This window comes from Mus musculus, chromosome 15 (assembly GCF_000001635.26).
Source record: "Mus musculus strain C57BL/6J chromosome 15, GRCm38.p6 C57BL/6J".
Taxonomy (NCBI): domain Eukaryota; kingdom Metazoa; phylum Chordata; class Mammalia; order Rodentia; family Muridae; genus Mus; species Mus musculus.
Window position 1 is genome coordinate 52,035,639 of NC_000081.6, and position 18,459 is coordinate 52,054,097.

General features: G+C 41.8%; 1 protein-coding gene across 1 annotated transcript; it reads left to right on the top strand.

Moving 5' to 3' along the window:
- On the top strand, positions 4,469-10,084 carry Aard (alanine and arginine rich domain containing protein). The gene is made up of 2 exons (NM_175503.3): positions 4,469-4,892; positions 9,161-10,084. The coding sequence occupies exons 1-2, from the start codon at positions 4,545-4,547 to the stop codon at positions 9,314-9,316; spliced, it is 504 nt and encodes a 167-aa protein (NP_780712.2). The 5' UTR covers positions 4,469-4,544; the 3' UTR covers positions 9,317-10,084.
- The last annotated feature ends 8,375 nt before the right edge of the window (positions 10,085-18,459 follow it).

Consider the following 18,459-nt stretch of genomic DNA (forward strand, 5'->3'; position numbering starts at 1 on the left):
TACAGAATTTTTTTTTTAGATTTATTTATTTATTATATGTGTGTACACTGTAGCTGTCTTCAGACACTCCAGAAGAGGGCATCAGATTTTCGTTACGGATGGTTGTGAGCTACTATGTGGTTGCTGGGATTTGAACTCAGGACCTCTGGAAGAGCAGTCGGTACTCTTAAGTGCTGAGCCATCTCACCAGCCCCCAGTTGTGTGCATTCTTGTATTGAAGGTTGAGAATGAGAGCTATGAAAAAAATGGGTGAAAGAGTCTCCAAACACAAACACACTCCAGGAACACTTTGATAGATCAGAGTTCAAGAAATGTGGCTTTGGTTAGCATACATTTTGACCTAAAATGATATCTGGATTTTATGAGGGACACATCAAATTCCACACAAGCCAGACCATCCCACAGATAACTCAGACACTATTGAAAATAGCAAGGAGATTTAAAGAATTCTCTTGGGGTCTATAGGTCTTTCAGTGTTTGTGAATACTTGTTGCCTTTGCAGAGGCCTGGTGCTCAATTTTCAGCACCTGCAATTTGCCTCATAATCATCCAAAACTCCAGTTCCAGGGGCCGTGATGGTCTATTCTAATCAGTGTGGGTACCAGGCACACATGTGGTACATATGCATACATGCAGGCAAAACAGTTATATGCATGAATAAATCTTTAAAAAATAGAAGTCTTACATTTGACAATGGAGAAAAGTAGGTGTAATAGGCTATTGACTCACTGAACAGCTCAGCATTTGGGCCTCTAGGATGCCTCCATCTGCCGTTTCGAATCTGGTTATTTAAATGGTCACTGTTTGAACTCTCTTGTTTTAGTCATTTTGTTTTTTTATTCATCTATCTATCTATCTATCTATCTATCTATCTATCTATCTATCTATCTATTATTTATTTAAGACAGGGTCTCATTATGTACCTCTGACTATCCTGGAACTCACTATATAGACAAGACTGGCCCCCGACTTGCAGAGATCCACCTGTGTCTAACTCCCAAGTGCTGGGGTTCATTTTAGACACTAGACACAATGTATATTATCTCTGTGGTGGGTGTTGAGTTACCAAGGTTTTGAGAAGGTATGGAAACAAGGTATATATATTCTTACATTAACATCCACTACTGACTTTTGAGTAGTAGGAGTTTTGAGTCTGTTAAGAGTCTATAATGGCAGCATCACGGAGACCTAGAAAGAGAACTCAAGTTTTAGGTTAACCTGGATTAGAGAATAAAGTCAAGACCAGACTAGACTACATAGTGAGACTCTTGTTTTTAAAAACCAACGACAGAGAATACAGATCAGTGGTAGAATATTTACTAGTATGTGCATGGCCTTGCACTGAAATAAATACATAAACCATCAACAAACATAAACAACTGTAATGGACAGCTACAAGGATTCCCAGAGAGAGCTTTGTGAGCCTAGTAGAGTTCTGGTGTAGGTTTTGTCATTTTTTGATGAACTTAAAGGGCGAACAAGTTATGGTTAAAGAAATGGAAGATCCGGACATTCCTGCTCTGTATGTGGTGCCGCCAGTTTGCTCTTCCTTGGGGAATCTTCTTTGTTTTTCTATAAGCCTTTTAGCATGTAAATGTCAGATACCTCTGGCTCTTACGCTACGGCTGACCCCGAGGCCACTCACGCGGGAGCTGGTCTGCCTCTGTATCTTTTGCCTTGTCTTCTTTATCTGGAAGCAAGACCTGTAAAACTAGAAGTCCTGCGGTTTTCTTAGAAACATTATGAAAGTATTATCTTTGATGAAAGAAGTCAGTTTTGGGTTGTTTGTTTCAATCTAAATAAACTATGAATTTCATTTGAAAGCTTTCCCGTGAATGGTTCTGAGGACCGTCCAGTGCCTTGCTGGAGGCTTCCGTTACTTTACTGGACAGCTAAGTAAGGAGATGCTTTACCCGTCCCTTATCTTACTTGTAAACAAATGAACCCAGAGTGTTTAGACAAAGTCACATGGCCAGGAAGGGCTAGGCCTGAGAATCCTTTGCTCCCGGAATCCTGGGAAATGAAGTAAAGAAGACAGTGAATGGCTTTTGGACATTCCACAAGCAAAGAATGTTTGCTAGCCACTAGTTAACCAGCAAATGAACTGGCCATGCTCTCCAAAGAATCTTGAATGGACCAAACTACTAAGCTGTTTGGTGAAAATATGACAAATATTTATTTTAAGGCTTATAAGGAAAATTCTCTTGTCTCAGAAGCCCGGGGAAGCCTGGAGACATGCTTGTTTCTTTCTGCAAGGAGTGCTCAAGGACATTCTATTTGCAGAGGGAACACTCAGAGCCTATTGCTTGAAAGAGTAATTGTCACAGAGGTGGGCTGAAGGAGTGACCTTAGACTGGAGCCTCCCAAGGCACAGATAGGGAATGAATAAAGGACTGGGAGTGAAGATTTCCCAGGGAATGGTGACTAGGCAGAAACGACCTGATGTAGCTGTGTTATTTGAAGGATATAGGTATGAGCTCCACTCAGTATTTTATTCATCATTTATTTGGTAACTGACAGATTTCCTTACAGGGTTTCAGAGATGGCATTAGGGTTCAGTGTAAAGAATTCTCTGCTTTGGTTTGCTGCTGAACTGTATAAAATGGAAGCCCGATGTGTGATGCAAACTCCCCCTGATGTCCAAAAGGACACAGAGAAATGGCTTTAAAATGTAAGGGCAGAAACATGATAGCAAGAAAAGATTTGCTCAGGTGCCAGCACTACAGAACCAGTATATTATTGTGTTTTTATCCCTTCCTTTTCTCCATCTTTCCTTCTTTCTTCCCTTCCTTCCCCTCTTCCCTCTCTCTTTCATCACCACCCCTGCCCCTGTTCTGTGTGCACACGTGGAAGCCAGAGCTCTGTGGCCAATGTCTCTCTCAATTGTGCTTTATCTTAATTGAGACATGGCCTCACTGAGCCTGGAGTTCACTAAGACCGGCTGGCCACCAAGCTCCACCAGTCTTTCTGTCTCTGCCTCCTCAGTGCTGAGATTGCGGGCACTACCGTCTGGAATTTTCCCAGGTGTTCCGGGAATACAAGCTTAGGTCTTCAGTCTTGTTTGGCAAGCATTTTCCTCAGTAAGCCATGTTCCCAGCCCCTAGATTTCTCACTTTCTACTAACAGACTACATCTTCAAATGTTTCTAGAGTCTCTTTACACAAGGATCAGAGATGACCGTACTTAAGTTGTGAACTATCAGGCACTGAACTTGGCGATTATACCCAGAGTCTGGGTAACCGTATTCCTTATCAAGTAAAGACTGAGTCCATTTCAATAGAGCTGAATTTAACGGGCCCACAGAGTCAGAGTTCTTGCTTATCTGTGCAACATTCTCCCCTTGGAAGGAGAGTATATCTCAATGACTGGCGTGTACAAACAAGCCAGGCTTCCTAGGTGTGAATTGTGAGCAGACCACTTGAGTTTGTGTGACTCTTTGGTGGGTATGCATGTGGACCTCCCCCCACCCCCACTTTCCTTATTTGGAAAAATATGGAAAAAATAGTATACATCTCACAGGGTTGTGTAAGGATTATGTAGGTTAATAGGTGAAGTGGCTGGTATATAATAAGAACTATAATAATATATAACATACTATAAGGCATATAGTATAATGTAAGGATGCTCTTGTTATCTTTTTGGCCTACTATTGACACTTCAAGCAATGGAGCAGTCTTTCAGAGACGTATCCACAGTTCCTTGGGGAGAGTACTACGTGTTTGTTTCTTCTGTCACTGTTGTTTCTTCTTGCAATGGTCTATGACCACAGGAGTTTTGACTGTTCATTCCTGTAAAGAAACATTCAATTAGCTCCAAAAGAGGCATTAAAATATACTTTATATGATGCGGATAATAATTATTAGCTCATGATTACCTTGGACTGGGAATTATACCGTCATAAGGGAAGGTGTTGGTTTTTTATTTTAAGCCTTTCATTTATGTAGACTCGCCAAGAAGTCATCAGGGTTAAAGAGGAGCACCGAGTTTCAGAACTCTGGGCTCCTGTGATCACAGAAAGACTATTCTAACTTACAAAAGGATCAAACTTCTCACCATGGACTGTGGATGATACATGCGTATAGGATCAGAAGGGTGTCTAGATTCTACCACACCTGACACAGTATTGAAAGAGTAAAATGTCAGAGACTATTTCAAAGGCTCACAGTACTAAGAAATAGGCAACTGGAAAGTTTTGTGTCGAAACCCCCCCGTGGTAAATCGTCAGCTAGTTCCTCGGTTTTTATCTGCGTGGGTTGACTGTTTCAGTCTCCATGCATTCTCAAAGCCAAAGCTATAACAGACTGAAAAAAAAATTCCAGTCAGAACTTCTAGTCACAAGGCCTCCCTCCGTTGTTGCTATGAGGCAGAGAAGACAGGAGATGGGCAAGGAGCCGAGCAGCGCTCTGAGTGGCCGGGCAGTAACAGCGTCCACTGCCAGGGTCCTGCCTGTTCCGTTAACTGCCCCCGCCCCCGACCCGATCGGCCTTAAAAAGCTCCAACTTGCAACCAAATCCCCAGTCGGAGCGCTGCAGAAAAGGACCACGATGGGCTTGGGTGACTACAGCCACTGCAGACAGAGGATGTCCCGGGGACTCTACGGAGTCTCTGGAAGGGCTGCGCTATGGTCCCCAGTCTTCCACCCGGTGCACCGCATGCCTTGCGGCACCTGGCGCATCGGCATCGAAGTGCCAGAGCACGTCCGGGCGTCCAGCCCGGTGCTGGAGCACCTCCGCAGGCAGCTGGAGCGCGCCTTTCAGCGGGCGGCGGCACGCGGGCGCGCCAGACGCGCGCGGGAGGCGGTGGCGGCGGTGGCGGCGGCCGCAGCGGCAGCACGGGAGGAAAGGAGCCGGACGCGCATGGAGTGCGCCCTGGCCCGGCTGCGCGCGGAGCTGGTGAGCGCGGGCTGTGCGGCGGGGTTCGCGCTCTGGAGTCCGTGACTTCGAAGCTGGAGTGTAGCCTGCAGGAGGACGGCAGGGGTGGGGTTGATGCCCGGGAGGGAGATCATTCCTGGGGACCCGATTTCCTCTGGACTCGGTGTTAAGGCCTCCTTGGGTCAAAGCTCCAGTGATCAGGGCTTGGCCTACAGTCCAGTGATTGGCCCATATTCTAGGAGCCCCTCCCCAGTCTGTTTCTGTAGTTTTCTATCTTCTAGAAGCTTCCCCATAGCAAACTCCTAGTATATCTACGGTTAGCGTGCAGAGAAAGAAATTTCAATGGAACCAGCAACCAAGATGGATGGAATAATTGTATGAGAAACTGAGTCAATCCAAGTATTTTTGTTTTAGTCCTTGCTAAGAATTCAGAAACCGACTGGCTCTTCAGAAGGGAGGAGTGTGCATAGATCACTTTTTCTGTAATGAAAAAAAAATTTTTTTGACAATTTGAAAAGGACAAAAGTATAAAGAACCCGTACTTAAAATGGCGACGCTTATGAATGCTGCTAATGGAGACTTGGAAAGTTCTCTTGGATCCAGTGCGACAACTAACCACTTCTTCAGAACAGTTAGAAAGCACAGCGGGTGGTCGAGTTCATTACTGGCTTTAAGAAGGGCAACATGATAGCGAATCCAATTTAACCATACTAACAATCTGAATTTGATAAGGAATGCATTATGCTTGATCTAACGGTGTGTGTGGTCAAAATGGTGAGCCCTGGTAGCTGGATGGTAAAGCCATCTCATTGCCTGGTGAGACCGTCTCCCTGCACACCGCGAGGTTAGTGCTGTGGGCCAGTATGCCACACTGGAATGCCTACGTAGGCCTGGCTGAACCAAACCCGTATGCTACTGAGCTGGTCTACGTCATCCCTCCCCCTCCTCTTGCTGACCCATATAGAAGTCAAGCAGGACAAGCCCTGAGGCACCTTGACCCTTAACATTCTAATAAGTGGCTTCATCAATAGGAGGTCTAGACAAGTAAGATATTATGGGTGAGAGAAGGCAGGGAGGGAATCATGGGGTCTTCGAATACCTGCTGGCCCTCCAGCTTCGAGACGGACTTAGCAGACCTGAGTTGGTTTACTCCTCTGTAATGTAGAGATAATGTCATGAGATTACTGGCATATTATATGAGATAATATTATATGACATGCCTCTGCCATATGCACTCTTTATTGACTGTTGTTATTATATTATAGATCTTGGAAGTGGATTGTGCCTAGCAGGACAAATATGAACATTCCGAGAATTGAGAATTGAGCCGCAAGATGGCACTTTAGAAGAGCTTGTGGGGCAGGCCGGAAGACCTGAGTACAATCCCCAGTTCCCACTCTGGAACCTCACTCCTTGCCCCTTGACACAGGAACACTGGTGGCACAAGCATGCCTGCCCTCACACATGCAAACACAGATATGCACACGTAAAGAAATGAGAAAAAATATTTTAAAGTTTTGCTTCTGGAAAGAAGCTGAGAATTTTATATACAACCAGATGCAGATACTTACGTCATGATCATCATTAGAAGTAGTTTTTGATCTGGGTCGGTAGCTAAATCTCTATGGGAACGAGTGCTCCCATGTGTGCAGAGGCATCATGGGTCATGATGGAGTTTATCTAAGGGACAATGATGTGCTATTATGTATGTTATGCTCTGTTTGGCTTACTCTTCTTAATGGACGGCATTGATTTCTAGTTCTTTGGATTTCTGGAGTTAAACTTAAAAGTTTTCTAGGTATATAAAGTCCCCTTTCTCACCCCTCAGAGAAATTTTACAGCTTTCATCAGACTCTCAAAGGGATCTGTGATGAAAGAAATGTAAAAGCGTGAGTGTTTGAATTTCCTAAATAAGTGTGAATCACACATCCTGTCCTTAGATGGGTGAATCATTATCAGTAATTTTGCCCCTTAAGACTTGGCAGAGAAGGCAGAGGACAGATATCCATCACCTCATCATCTCACCCCTTCCTTCTCTCAGTCTTTTAACAAGGACACCTTGTTAAACCTTGAGAACTTCCCATGGACGTGGAGGCAAGGCACTCCATATTGAGAATGCAATCATTAAAACGTACCAGAGTCCCATCCACAGCAGCCGGGGGTAATGCAGTCTCTGTGTTACCAAAGGCGTGCAAATGGAAGGCCGTTCTGTATGATTAGGAAAGAGGCAACGGTGCCTGGCCTTGGTTAAGGGAGGCTTTTCAGCAACTCCTGATATCTATTTGCATTCCATCGAGAGAGAAGTGACAAACTGGCAAGCTGTCTCTGGCTACCTGTGATAGAAGCAGGCCAGGAGACAGTGCCAGGAAATGAAGCCGGGTGGGATTCTAGAGCCCGAGGCATGAATCAGAGGACAGCCTTGTGGTAAATGATGGGGGATTTTTATGGTGAGGGTAGTGTGGTTTGTTTCTTTTTTCTTTTTTTTTTCTCTTTTTTTCTTTTTAGTTTTTCCAGACAGGGTTTCTCTGTCTAGCCCTGGCTGTCCTGGAACTCACTTTGTAGACCAGGCTGGCCTCGAACTCAGAAATCCGCCTGCCTCTGCCTCCAGAGTGCTGGCATTAAAGGTGTGCACCACCACACCCAGTGTGCGGTTTGTTTCTGTCTTTTGGGTGCCTTGGATCTCTGTCTCCTTTATTGTAGCCGCCTGCGGCCACACGAACTGGGTTCCTGAGTGGAAGGCCGGAGCTGTAAAGGAGGGAACAGCGAGAGAAGAGACCAAGACAGACTTCTGATCATGGCTCAATGTTTACTAGCAGTCTGTGCTTATAAAGGGGGAAAGCAGCCGGGCAGTGGTGGCGCACGCCTTTAATCCCAGCACTTGGGAGGCAGTGGCAGGTGGATTTCTGAGTTAGAGGCCAGCCTGGTCTACAAAGTGAGTTCCAGGACAGGCAAGGCTAGACAGAGAAACCCTGTCTCAAAAGCAAAACAAAAACAAACAAAAAATAAAGAGGGAAAGTCCGTCCCCTGCCATGCCAGGCTTCTTGATGCTTTGTTGCCAAGTTGTTGGCACTTAGTCTGTCAGAGCTGTTAGCATTAGGTCACCAATTCCACAGGTTGTCAGCTATATCTTTGGAAGACAGGTTCAGCCTCTCTGTGGTAGTGGAGAAGAGCAGAGGCAGGTGACAGAACAATAGAACCATCTAGGTCAGAAGGCTCCACCCCAGGTGGTCTCATTCACAGTGGCAGCAAGGTCTGAATCAGCCTGCTCAAGGCTGGGGGAGGCTACACTTTATCATTTCTAATTCTTGCTTCCAGAGAAGTGGTTCCAAGTGCAAAAGAATAAAAACCATAAATGTCAGAGGAAAATTAAAAGATACCTATGCCCAATAATTTATTTTGCCAATTGAGAAGGAATCACCACTCACTGCAGTATTGGCAGTTAACTATTACAGTGCCCTGGCTTATCCCGAGGGCTACTGTTGCTGAGCTGAGCAAGATGGTACACAGAAAATGTTATTTTACAAGCCGCATGAAGCATGACTCAATTGAAGGAAGATCCAAGTAATTGATCTTTAGGCTTTAGGTTATAATACAGCTGGAACAAACTTTGTTGGTAGACTGCCTTCTAAGCAACCTGTCCTTGGAGATGTAATTTTTAAAATTTTATTTGGACTCACAAGGGCCTCATAAACTCCCACTGCGGGAGGTTATGAATCAGCCTTGCTCCATAACAGGCTTTGTTCTAGAGTGAAAAGTGTTAGCTTATATAAGGACATATAACTATACATGTGCCTCTGAGGTGTCATTATATGTTTTTACTCAGCAGGGAGGCCATTTAAAATCCTGAAAACTTGAAATGACAAGTAATCAAGTAAATGGGCCCCAAACCCTGAGCACTCAGGTGGCCCCGGGCAGTTATCCCGTGGCTCAGAAAGCTCATAAAGATAACGGATTGCACTGCAATCCCACGCCATTGCTTGAAAACAGCCTTTGGTGCATAAGTATTTTTCCCGAGGACAGCTTCGTGCATCAGCGCTTTCTGTTTTCATTTCAAGGCCATTTCAAAAGCTATTTATTTTTCTGGGTTTCACCTTGTTGTAGAAAAAGCTACTTTAATAGCCAGATCAGAATGGGATCGTAAGGTGCAAAATGCATCTTTCTTTTTGTCTTCTTTCCCTTTCCCACTCAGTCCTTATTGCTCATGTGCGGCTGGGGAGCCGTTTCGTTTGATCTATATCGCAAACTAATAACATCCCTCATTATTATTATTTATTTATTTTTTCTTTTAGCTGGAACTGCGTTTCCAGAACCACCAGCTGGCCCGAACTTTACTGGATTTAAACATGAAAATGCAGCAGCTGAAGAAGAGGCAGGACCAGGAGCTAGCTTCCAAACCCCAGAGCCCGCAGGATAAGGAGATGAATTCCGAGTGTGGAAGCGCATAGTGGAGAGTCCGAGGCCACCACTCCAAAGCAACCCTGAGCCCTCGCCGTAACAGGGCGCTCTGAAACCCTCCTAGCATTAACACTAGCGATGCTTATGTGTGCTCTAAAGGACAATTTGTCCAGCGAAAACTTAGGCTTAAGGAAGAAGTGGGGAAAAAAGCTAAGAAAGGGGGCGAGACTTTTTTGTTTGTTTGTTTTAAAAATGTTCATTCATTGGTTTGACTGGTTATTGTCTTATTAGTCGAAGGGAGGAGGGGTGAGGAGGATGGAGGTGGAAGACAACCAAAGCACTAAAAGTTTGCCTTAATGCCAGCTTACAACGCTACACGTTACCTTCATGTAGCAGTGCATGAACTTGCAGAATCTGTGCTCATTTTTACTTTATTTATTTTTGGCTGATCTAGTAGCCTTCCCAGTCCTCTTCTGATTTGTGAAGCTGAGAATTACTTGTGTCTAGATTCCACCCATACCCTCGATGTGGCCAGCGAGAAGGGCTTCTCACCTTTTTGCTGAATGTGGACATGTATTTCAGGACTTGCTGTCATTGAAATGGAAAACACTAACTATTCTTCTCATAAAATTTCTTGCTTCAGTTGATTCAAGTTTGATTTTTCAAGATGCACACCCCTAGATTCCTGACTAATTTAGTTCTTTTGTTCAGTTAATTTGGGAGTTTAAGTGGTTCTTATTGAATTAAAAGGTTGAATTGTACACCCAAAGTGCTTTACAATGCAAAAATAAACTTAATAAAAATAGTTGCAGACCTAATTGGTGTTTCTAGTGGTCATTTTCTATGAAATTATGGCAATGTGTATAATTTTAATTAAAATTCAAATAAGCTCTTGAGACAAAAGAACAGAAAGGAGGCAGTCTTTTTTTAAATAATAAACTTTTACATTATTATTACTTTTTTTTTCAGTCCAGTTGTTACACCACTCCCATAGTTCCTCATCCCACTCCTCTTCCCCGTCTCCCAGAGGATTCCATCCCCACACCCCCGCCAGGCCTCCCCACTCCCGGGATCCTCAAGTCTCTTGTAGGTTAGTTGCCTTTTCTTTCACCGAGGCCAGGCCAGACAGTCTTCTGCTGTATATGTGTTGGGGCCTCATACCAGCTAGAGTATAGTGACTGGTTGGTGACTCACTGAGAGATCTCGGGAGTCCCAGTTAGTTGAGACTGCTGGTCTTCCTCTGGGGTAGCCCTCCTCCTCAGCTTCTGCCAGACTTTCCCTAACTCAACCACAAGGGTCCTTGACTTCAGTCCATTGATTGGGTCTAAGTATCTGCATCTGTCTCAGTCAGCTGTTTGTTGAGTCTCTTGGAGGACAGCCATGCTGGCTCCTGTCTGTAAGCACACCATAGCATCAGTAATAGTGTCAGGCCTTGGAATCTTCCCTTGAGGTGATCTCAAGTTGGGCAGGTCACTGGACCTCCTTTCCCTTAGTCTTTTTTCTATTTTTGTCCCTGCAGTTCTTTTAGACAGGAACAATTCTGGGGCAGAGTTTTTGACTATGGGATGGTAACCCTATCCGTCTACTTGGTGCCCTGTCTTTCTACTGGAGGTGGGCTCTACAAGTTACCGCTCCCCATAGTAGGGCATTTCATCTGAGGTCACTCACTCGCTTTGAGTCCTGAATGTCTCTCACCTCCCAGGTCTTTGGTACATTCTTGAGGGTTCCCCCACCTCTCACCCTCCAAGATCGTATATTCCCATTCATTCTGCTGGCCCTCAGGGCTTTTCTCCAGTTTCTTTCCAATGTCTGATCAAGTTCCCCCTTTCCTCTCTCCCTCCCTTCACTCATACAGGCCCCTCCATCCCTCTGCCTCCCATAATTGCTATCTTCTCCCTTCCAAGTGGGATTGAGACATTCTCACTTAGGCCCTTCGGCGTGTTAATCTTCTTGAATGCTGTGGATTATATTCTGGGTATGGCTGATATCCATTTATTAGTGAGTATATACCATGTATGATGTTTTGGTCTGAGTTACCTCACTCAGAATGATATTTTTTATTTCCATCCATTTGCCTGCAAAACATATAATGCCCTCATTCCTAACAGCTAAATAGTATTCCATTGTGTAAATGAACCATATTTTCTGTATCCATTCTTCTATTGTAAGACTTCTGGGTTGTTTCCAGCTCTGACTATCACAGATAAGGCTGCTATGAACATAGTAGAACACGTGCCCTTGTGGTATGGTGGGGCATCTTTTGGATAATGCCCAAGAGTGGTATATCTATTTCCAGTTATCTGAGGAACAGCCAAGTTGATTTCCAGAATGGTGGCACCAGTTTGCAATCCCACCAGCAATGGAGGAATGTTCTTCTTTTGCCACATCCTCGCCAACATGTGCTGTCACTTGAGTTTTTTATCTTAGCCATTCTGATTGGTGTAAGGTAGAACTCATGGTCATTTTGATTTGCATTTCCCTTTTTACAAAGGACTTTGAACATTTCTTTCAGTTCTTCTTGACCATTCCAGATTCTTCTGTTGTGAATTCTCTGTTTAGCTCTATACCTCATTTTTTTGATTGGGTTGTTTGGTTTTTTTTGGAGGTTAGCTTCTTTAGTTCTTTGTATATTTTGGATATTAGTTCTTTAAATTGGCTGGATATAAAATTAACGCAAACAAATCAGTAGCCTTCTTTATACAAATGATAAATGGACTGAGACAGACTCTAAGAGAACACAATTGCCAGCCAAGGCTACTATACACAGCAAAACTCTCATTACCATAGATGGAGAAACAAAGGCATTCCATTCAAAATCAAATTTACACAATATCTTTCCACAGATCCAGTCCTACAAATGATAATAGATGGAAAACTCCAACACAAGGTGGGAAAGTACAACCCAGAAAAAAACAAGAAAGTAATCTACTTTCAACAAACCCAAAAGAAGATAGCCACATAAACATAATTCCACCTCTAACAACAAAAATAATATGAAGAAACAATCATCTTTCCTTAATATCTCTTAACATCAATGGACTCAATTCCCCAATAAAAAGACATAGATTAACAGACTGGATATGTAAAAAGGACCCAGCATTTTGCTGCATACAGGAAATGCACCTCAGTGACAAAGACAAATACTACCTCAGAGTAAAAGTCTGGAAAAAAGAATCCAAGCAAATGGTCCCAAGAAACAAGCTAGAGTAGCCATTCTAATATCAAATAAAATCAACTTTCAACCAAAAGTTATCAAAAAAGATAAGGAAAGACACTTCATACTCATCAAAGGAAAAATTTACCAAGATGAACTCTCAATTCTGAACATCTATGTTCCGAATGCAAGGGCACCCACATTCATAAAAGAAACTTTACTAATGCTCAAAGCACACATTGTATGTCACACAATAGTAGTTGGGGACTTCAATACTCCACTCTCATCAATGGACAGATCATGGAAGCAGAAACTAAACAAAGACACAGTGAAACTAATAGAAGCTATGAATCAAATGGATCTAACGATACCTATAGAATGTTTCATCCTAAAATAAAAGAATATACCTTCTGCTCAGCACCTCATGGTACCTTCTCCAAAACTGACCATATAAACAGTCACAAAACAGGCCTCAAGAGATACAAGAACATTGAAATAATCCCATGTGTCCTATCAGATCCCATGGACTGAGGCTGGTCTTCAATAACAACAAAAACAACAGAAAGACCACATACACATGGAAGCTGAACAACTATCTACTCAATTAAAACTTGATCAAGGAAGAAATAAAGAAATTAAATACTTTTTAGAATTTAATGAAAATGAAGCCACAACATACACAAACTTATGGGATACAATGAAAGCAGAGCTAAGAGGAAAACTCATAGCTCCGAGCACCTCCAAAAAGAATCTGGAGCGAGCATACACTAGCAGCTTAACAGCATTTTTGAAAGCTCTAGAACGAAAGGAAGCAAATGCACCCAAGAGGAATAGATAGCAGGAAATAATCAAACTCAGGGCTGAAATCAACCAGGTAGAAACAAAAAGAACTATACAAAGAATCAACAAAACCAGGAGCTGGTTCTTTGAGAAACTCAACAAGATAGATAAACCCTTAGCCAGACTCACTAGAGGGCACAGGGACAGTATCCTAATTAAGAAAATTAAAAATGAAAAGAGAGACATAACAATAAAAATGGAGGAAATGCACTAAAAATCATCAGATCCCACTCCAAAAGTCTATACTCAACAAACCTAGAAATTCTGGATGAAACGGACAATTTTTAGATAGACATCAGGTGCCAAATTTAAATCAGATTAATGATCTAAATAGTCCCATAATCTCTAAGGAAATGGAAGCAGCCATTAGAAGTTCCCCAACCAAAAGAAGCCCAGGACCAGATGGGTTTAGTGCAGAATTCTATGAGACCGTCAAGGAAGACTTAATACCAATACTCTCCAAATTATTCCACAAAATAGAAACAGAAGGAACACTACCCAGCTTGTTATATGAAGCCACAATTTCTTTTATTAATATCAATGCAAAAATACTCAACAAAATTCTCAAAAACTGAATCTAAGAACACATCAAAATGATCCTTCACCATGATCAAGTAGGCTTTATCCCAACGATGCAGGGATGGTGGAATATACAGAAATCCATCAATTAAACTCAAAGGAAAAAACCCCACATGATCATCTCATTAGATGCTGAGAAAGTATTTGACAAAATTCAACACTTCTTCATGGTAAAAGTCTTGGAAAGATCAGGAATTCAAGGCCCATACCTAAACATAGCAAAAAGTAATTTACAGCAAACCAGTAGCTAACACAATTCCACTAAAATCAGGGACTAGACAAGGCTGCCCACTCTCCCCTACCTATTCAATATAGTACTCCAAGTCCTAGCCAGAGCAATTAGACAACAAAAGGAGGTCAAAGGGATACAAATTGGAAAGGAAGAAGTAAAAATATCACTATTTGCAGATGATATGATAGTATACTTAAGTGACCCCAAAAATTCCACCAGAGAACTCCTACAACTGATAAACAACTTCCGCAAAGTGGCTGGATATAAAAATTAACTCAAACAAATCAGTAGCCTTCCTCTACTCAAAGGGTAAACAGGCTGAGAAAGAAATGAGGGAAAGAACACCCTTCACAATAGTCACAAATAATATAAAATACTTTACTGTGACTCTGACCAAGCAAGTGGAAGATCTGTGCTGGAGTTTAGCCTTGACAAGACCTGGGGTTTGTTAAGGACTAGGGATACCTGGTAGGCGAATAAGAAAACACACAATTGAGATACTATATTGACAGGCTGGCTTTTTTTTGGCGTGCGAGCCTTTGAACGTGGGAGTTACGGTGCTGACCTAGACTTGACTTAACTCCAGTTTTTTAATTGAAATTATATAAGAATATTGGGTTATAAAATTTATGGGGGTGTGTAAATGCTTTTTTATTTTTTGTGCTAACATATTTTTGTGATATTGAATAATATAAATTTAGAACAGAAAAACAGAAACTATATAATTTTAGATATAAAAATTTCATTTCAAGCACAATTTTTTAATATTTTTTGACTGCCAGATTTTGATGAGGTTGGGGACAGCAGTATTGTGGGTATAAAGTTAGTATTTTTTAGACATATATGAGACAATACAGTTTTATAAAAGGGCAAGCATGAGGCTACACTGCTGACCCTGCAGTTTTTATAATTTATGGACCCCATTTGTTTGTTTACAAAAACATTTTAACCTAATTTGTATAGAGAATTTTTAGGGGGCTGCCACCATTGTTTTTAAACCCAAAAAACCCACTGCTAACTTTTTGGGAATTATTTGTATATTATTTTATTTTTAATTTTGTAATAAAAATATTTTATTTTTATTATATAGAATTGAGACTAAGACTGGGAGAACAGCTGCAGAATTACTTATTTTTGCTTGTGACTTTAGTTTACTTTTACTTTTACCTAGAGCTCGTGACTGTAACATATATATATATTTTTTGAATTTATGAACAGCTCTTGTTTTAATATTATTGGTAGCATTTGATTTTTGGGATATTAAGTGGGCTTCTACTAAATTTTGCCAGGTTGCTAAATACTGGTTTAATTAAGGAAGGAAGGAAGGAAGAAAGAAAAGGAATAGTAAATAGATAAAGAAAATGATTAGTACTAGGGATAATTGCAGAAATGACATCACAAGTTGCTTGTGCCAGAGAAGCAGGCCTTGGGGCCTTTGAGTACCACAAGAGGCCATTGTCTCATGCTCTGAAATACGGTACCCCTGGAAGTTTTGTTTTTTTTTTCCTTGTGGGTCCCAGGCATCTTGAGTTTAATGTGGAGTATCTCCAACAGATCTCTACGACAAGAACTTCAAGGCTCTGAAGAAAGGAATCGAAGAAGATCTCAGAAGACGGAAAGATCTCCCATGATCATGGATTGGCAGGATTAATATAGTAAAAATGGACATCTTGCTGAAAGCAATCTATAGACTCAAAATTCCAACTCAGTTCTTCATAGAGTTAGAAAGAGCAATTTGCAAATTCATTTGGAATAACCAAAAATCCAGAATAGCGAAAACTATTCTCATCAGTAAAAACATTTTTGGTGGAATCACCAACCCTGTCCTCAAGCTGTGTTACAGAGCAACAGTTATTAAAAACTGCATGGTATTGGTTCAGAGACAGGCAGGAAGATTAATAGAATAGAATTGAAGACCCAGAAATGAACCCACACACCTACGGTCACTTGATCTTTCACAAAAGAGCTAAAACCATCCAATGGAAAAAAGACAGCATTTTCAATAAATGGCGCTTGCTCAACTGGAGGTCAGCATGTAGAAGAATGTAAATTGATCCATTCTTGTCTCTGTGTACAAAGCTCAAGTCCAAGTGGATCAAGAACCTCCACGTAAAACCAGATACACTAAAACGGATAGAAGAGAAAGTGAGCAAGAGCCTAGAACAACACATGGGCACAGGGGGAAAGTTCTTGAACAGAACACCAATGGTTTATGCTCTAAGATCAAGAATCGTCAAATGGGACCTCATAAAATTGCAAAGCTTCTGTAAGGCAAAGGACACTGTCAATAGGACAAAACGGCAACCAACAGATTGGGAAAAGATCTTTACCATTCCTACAACTGATCGAGGGCTAATATCCAATATATACAAAGAACTTAACAAGTTAGACTCCAGAGAAACAAATAACCCTATTAAAAATGGGGTACAGAGCTAAACAAAGAATTTTCAACTGAGGAATACCGAATGGCTGAGAAGCACCTGAAAAAATGTTCAGCATCCTTAGTCATCAAGGAAATGCAAATCAAAACAACTCTGAGATTCCACCTCACATCAGTTGGAATGGCTAAAATAAAAAATTCAGGTGACATCAGATGCTGGTGAGGATGTGGAGAAAGAGGAACACTCCTCCATTGCTGGTGGGATTCCAAGCTTGTACAATCACTCTGGAAATCAGTCTGGCCATTCCTCAGAAGATTCTACCTGAGGACCAGCTATACTACTCCTGGGCATATATCTAAAAGATGCTCAACATATAACAAGGACACATGCTCCACTGTGTTCATAGCAGCCATATTTATAATAGCCAGAAGCTAGAAAGAACCCAGATTTCCTTCAACAGAGGAATTGAACTAGAAAATGTGGTACATTTACACAATGGAGTAGTACTCAGCTATTAAATTATGAATTTTTAGGCAAATGGATGGAACTAGAAAATATCATCTTCAGTGAGGTAACCCAGTCACAAAAGAACACACATGGTATGCACTCACTTATAATTGGATATTAGCCCAAATGCTTGGAATACCCAAAATACAATTCACAGACAACATGAAGCTCAAGAAGAAGGAACACCAAAATGTGGATGCTTCAGTCCTTCTTAGAAGTGGGAAAAAAATACTCACGGGAGAAAATATGGAGACAAAGTGTATAGCAGAGACTCAAAGAAAGCCCGTCCAGAGACTGCCCCACCTGGGGATTCATCCCATATACAGTCCCCAAACTGTGACACTATTGTGGATGCCAACAAGTGCTTGCTGACAGGAGTCTGATATAGCTGTCTGCTGAGAGGCTCTGCCAGAGCCTGACAAATATAGAGGCAGATGCAGGCAGCCAACCATTGGACTGAGCACGGGGTCCCCAATGGAGGAATTAGAGAAAGGACTGAAGGAGCTGAAGGGGTTTGCAACCCTATAGGAACACAACAATATGAACAAATCAGACCCCTCATAGTTTCCCGGGACTAAACCACTAACCAAAGAGTACACATAGATGGACCCATGGTTCCAGTTGCATATGTAGAAGAGACTAGCCTTATAGGGCATCAATGAGAGGCCCTTGGTTCTGTGAAGGCTTGATGCCCCAGTATAGGAGAATGCTAGGACAGGGATGAGGGAGTGGGTAGGTGAGTGGGGGAGCATCCTCATAGAAGCAGGGGGAGGGGAGATAGGATAGGGGGTTTGCAGAGGGGAAATTGGGAACGGAGATAACATTTGAAATGTAAATAATCAAATATCCAATAAAAAAAGAAAAGAAAAAAAAGAATAGCTTTCTGGTCCAAGTTTAATTTTTTTTTAACTATTTTGCCAGTATGTAAACTATTCCAGCCCCTTGGTAATTAATCTCTTTTGTCTATGAAACTGGAATTCATTGAGTAGTAGACAGTACCCTGATGTCTGGCCACTGTATTATTCTGTGAGACCCTTTAAACTGAGCTCTTAGCTTTCTAAGTTAAATTCTATACACAATTTTAGGAAAGAGTTTGTGATATTACTTGTAACCTCGTTATATCTCTTTTTAACGTTTCAACTTAAGTGCAGGAACAGACATTCTCAAGTACATTAAGGTTAACCTCGATAAATCAGTTGATCTTGTTTTCAGAGGATGGTCGTTCTATAAGTAGGGCACTTTACAGAGTGCAGGTTACTGACACTGGTTAGTACTTCATTACATAATTTGGTTCCATTGGTCATGCATGCTGACATAAAAAGAAAGAAAACCTGAGACAGTTTTGAAAGTCGATGACTTAACATTGTCAGGCAAAAAGGGAAAATATTCCTTATTTTACTGTGAAGTCTTGTCACAAACTTTTCTTCTATCTTCAGAGATAAACAATGGGCCTCTCTTTAGGGGCTACAGGTGCAGAAACAGACTATACTCTTTGTCTCA

Excerpts from the sequence above, each read along its gene's own strand:
- Aard (NM_175503.3), top strand. The coding sequence starts at position 4,545 with ATGGGCTTGGGTGACTACAGCCACTGCAGACAGAGGATGTCCCGGGGA. Across the intron at positions 4,893-9,160 it reads CCCGGCTGCGCGCGGAGCTG|CTGGAACTGCGTTTCCAGAA; the intron begins GTGAGCGCGGGC and ends TTTTTCTTTTAG.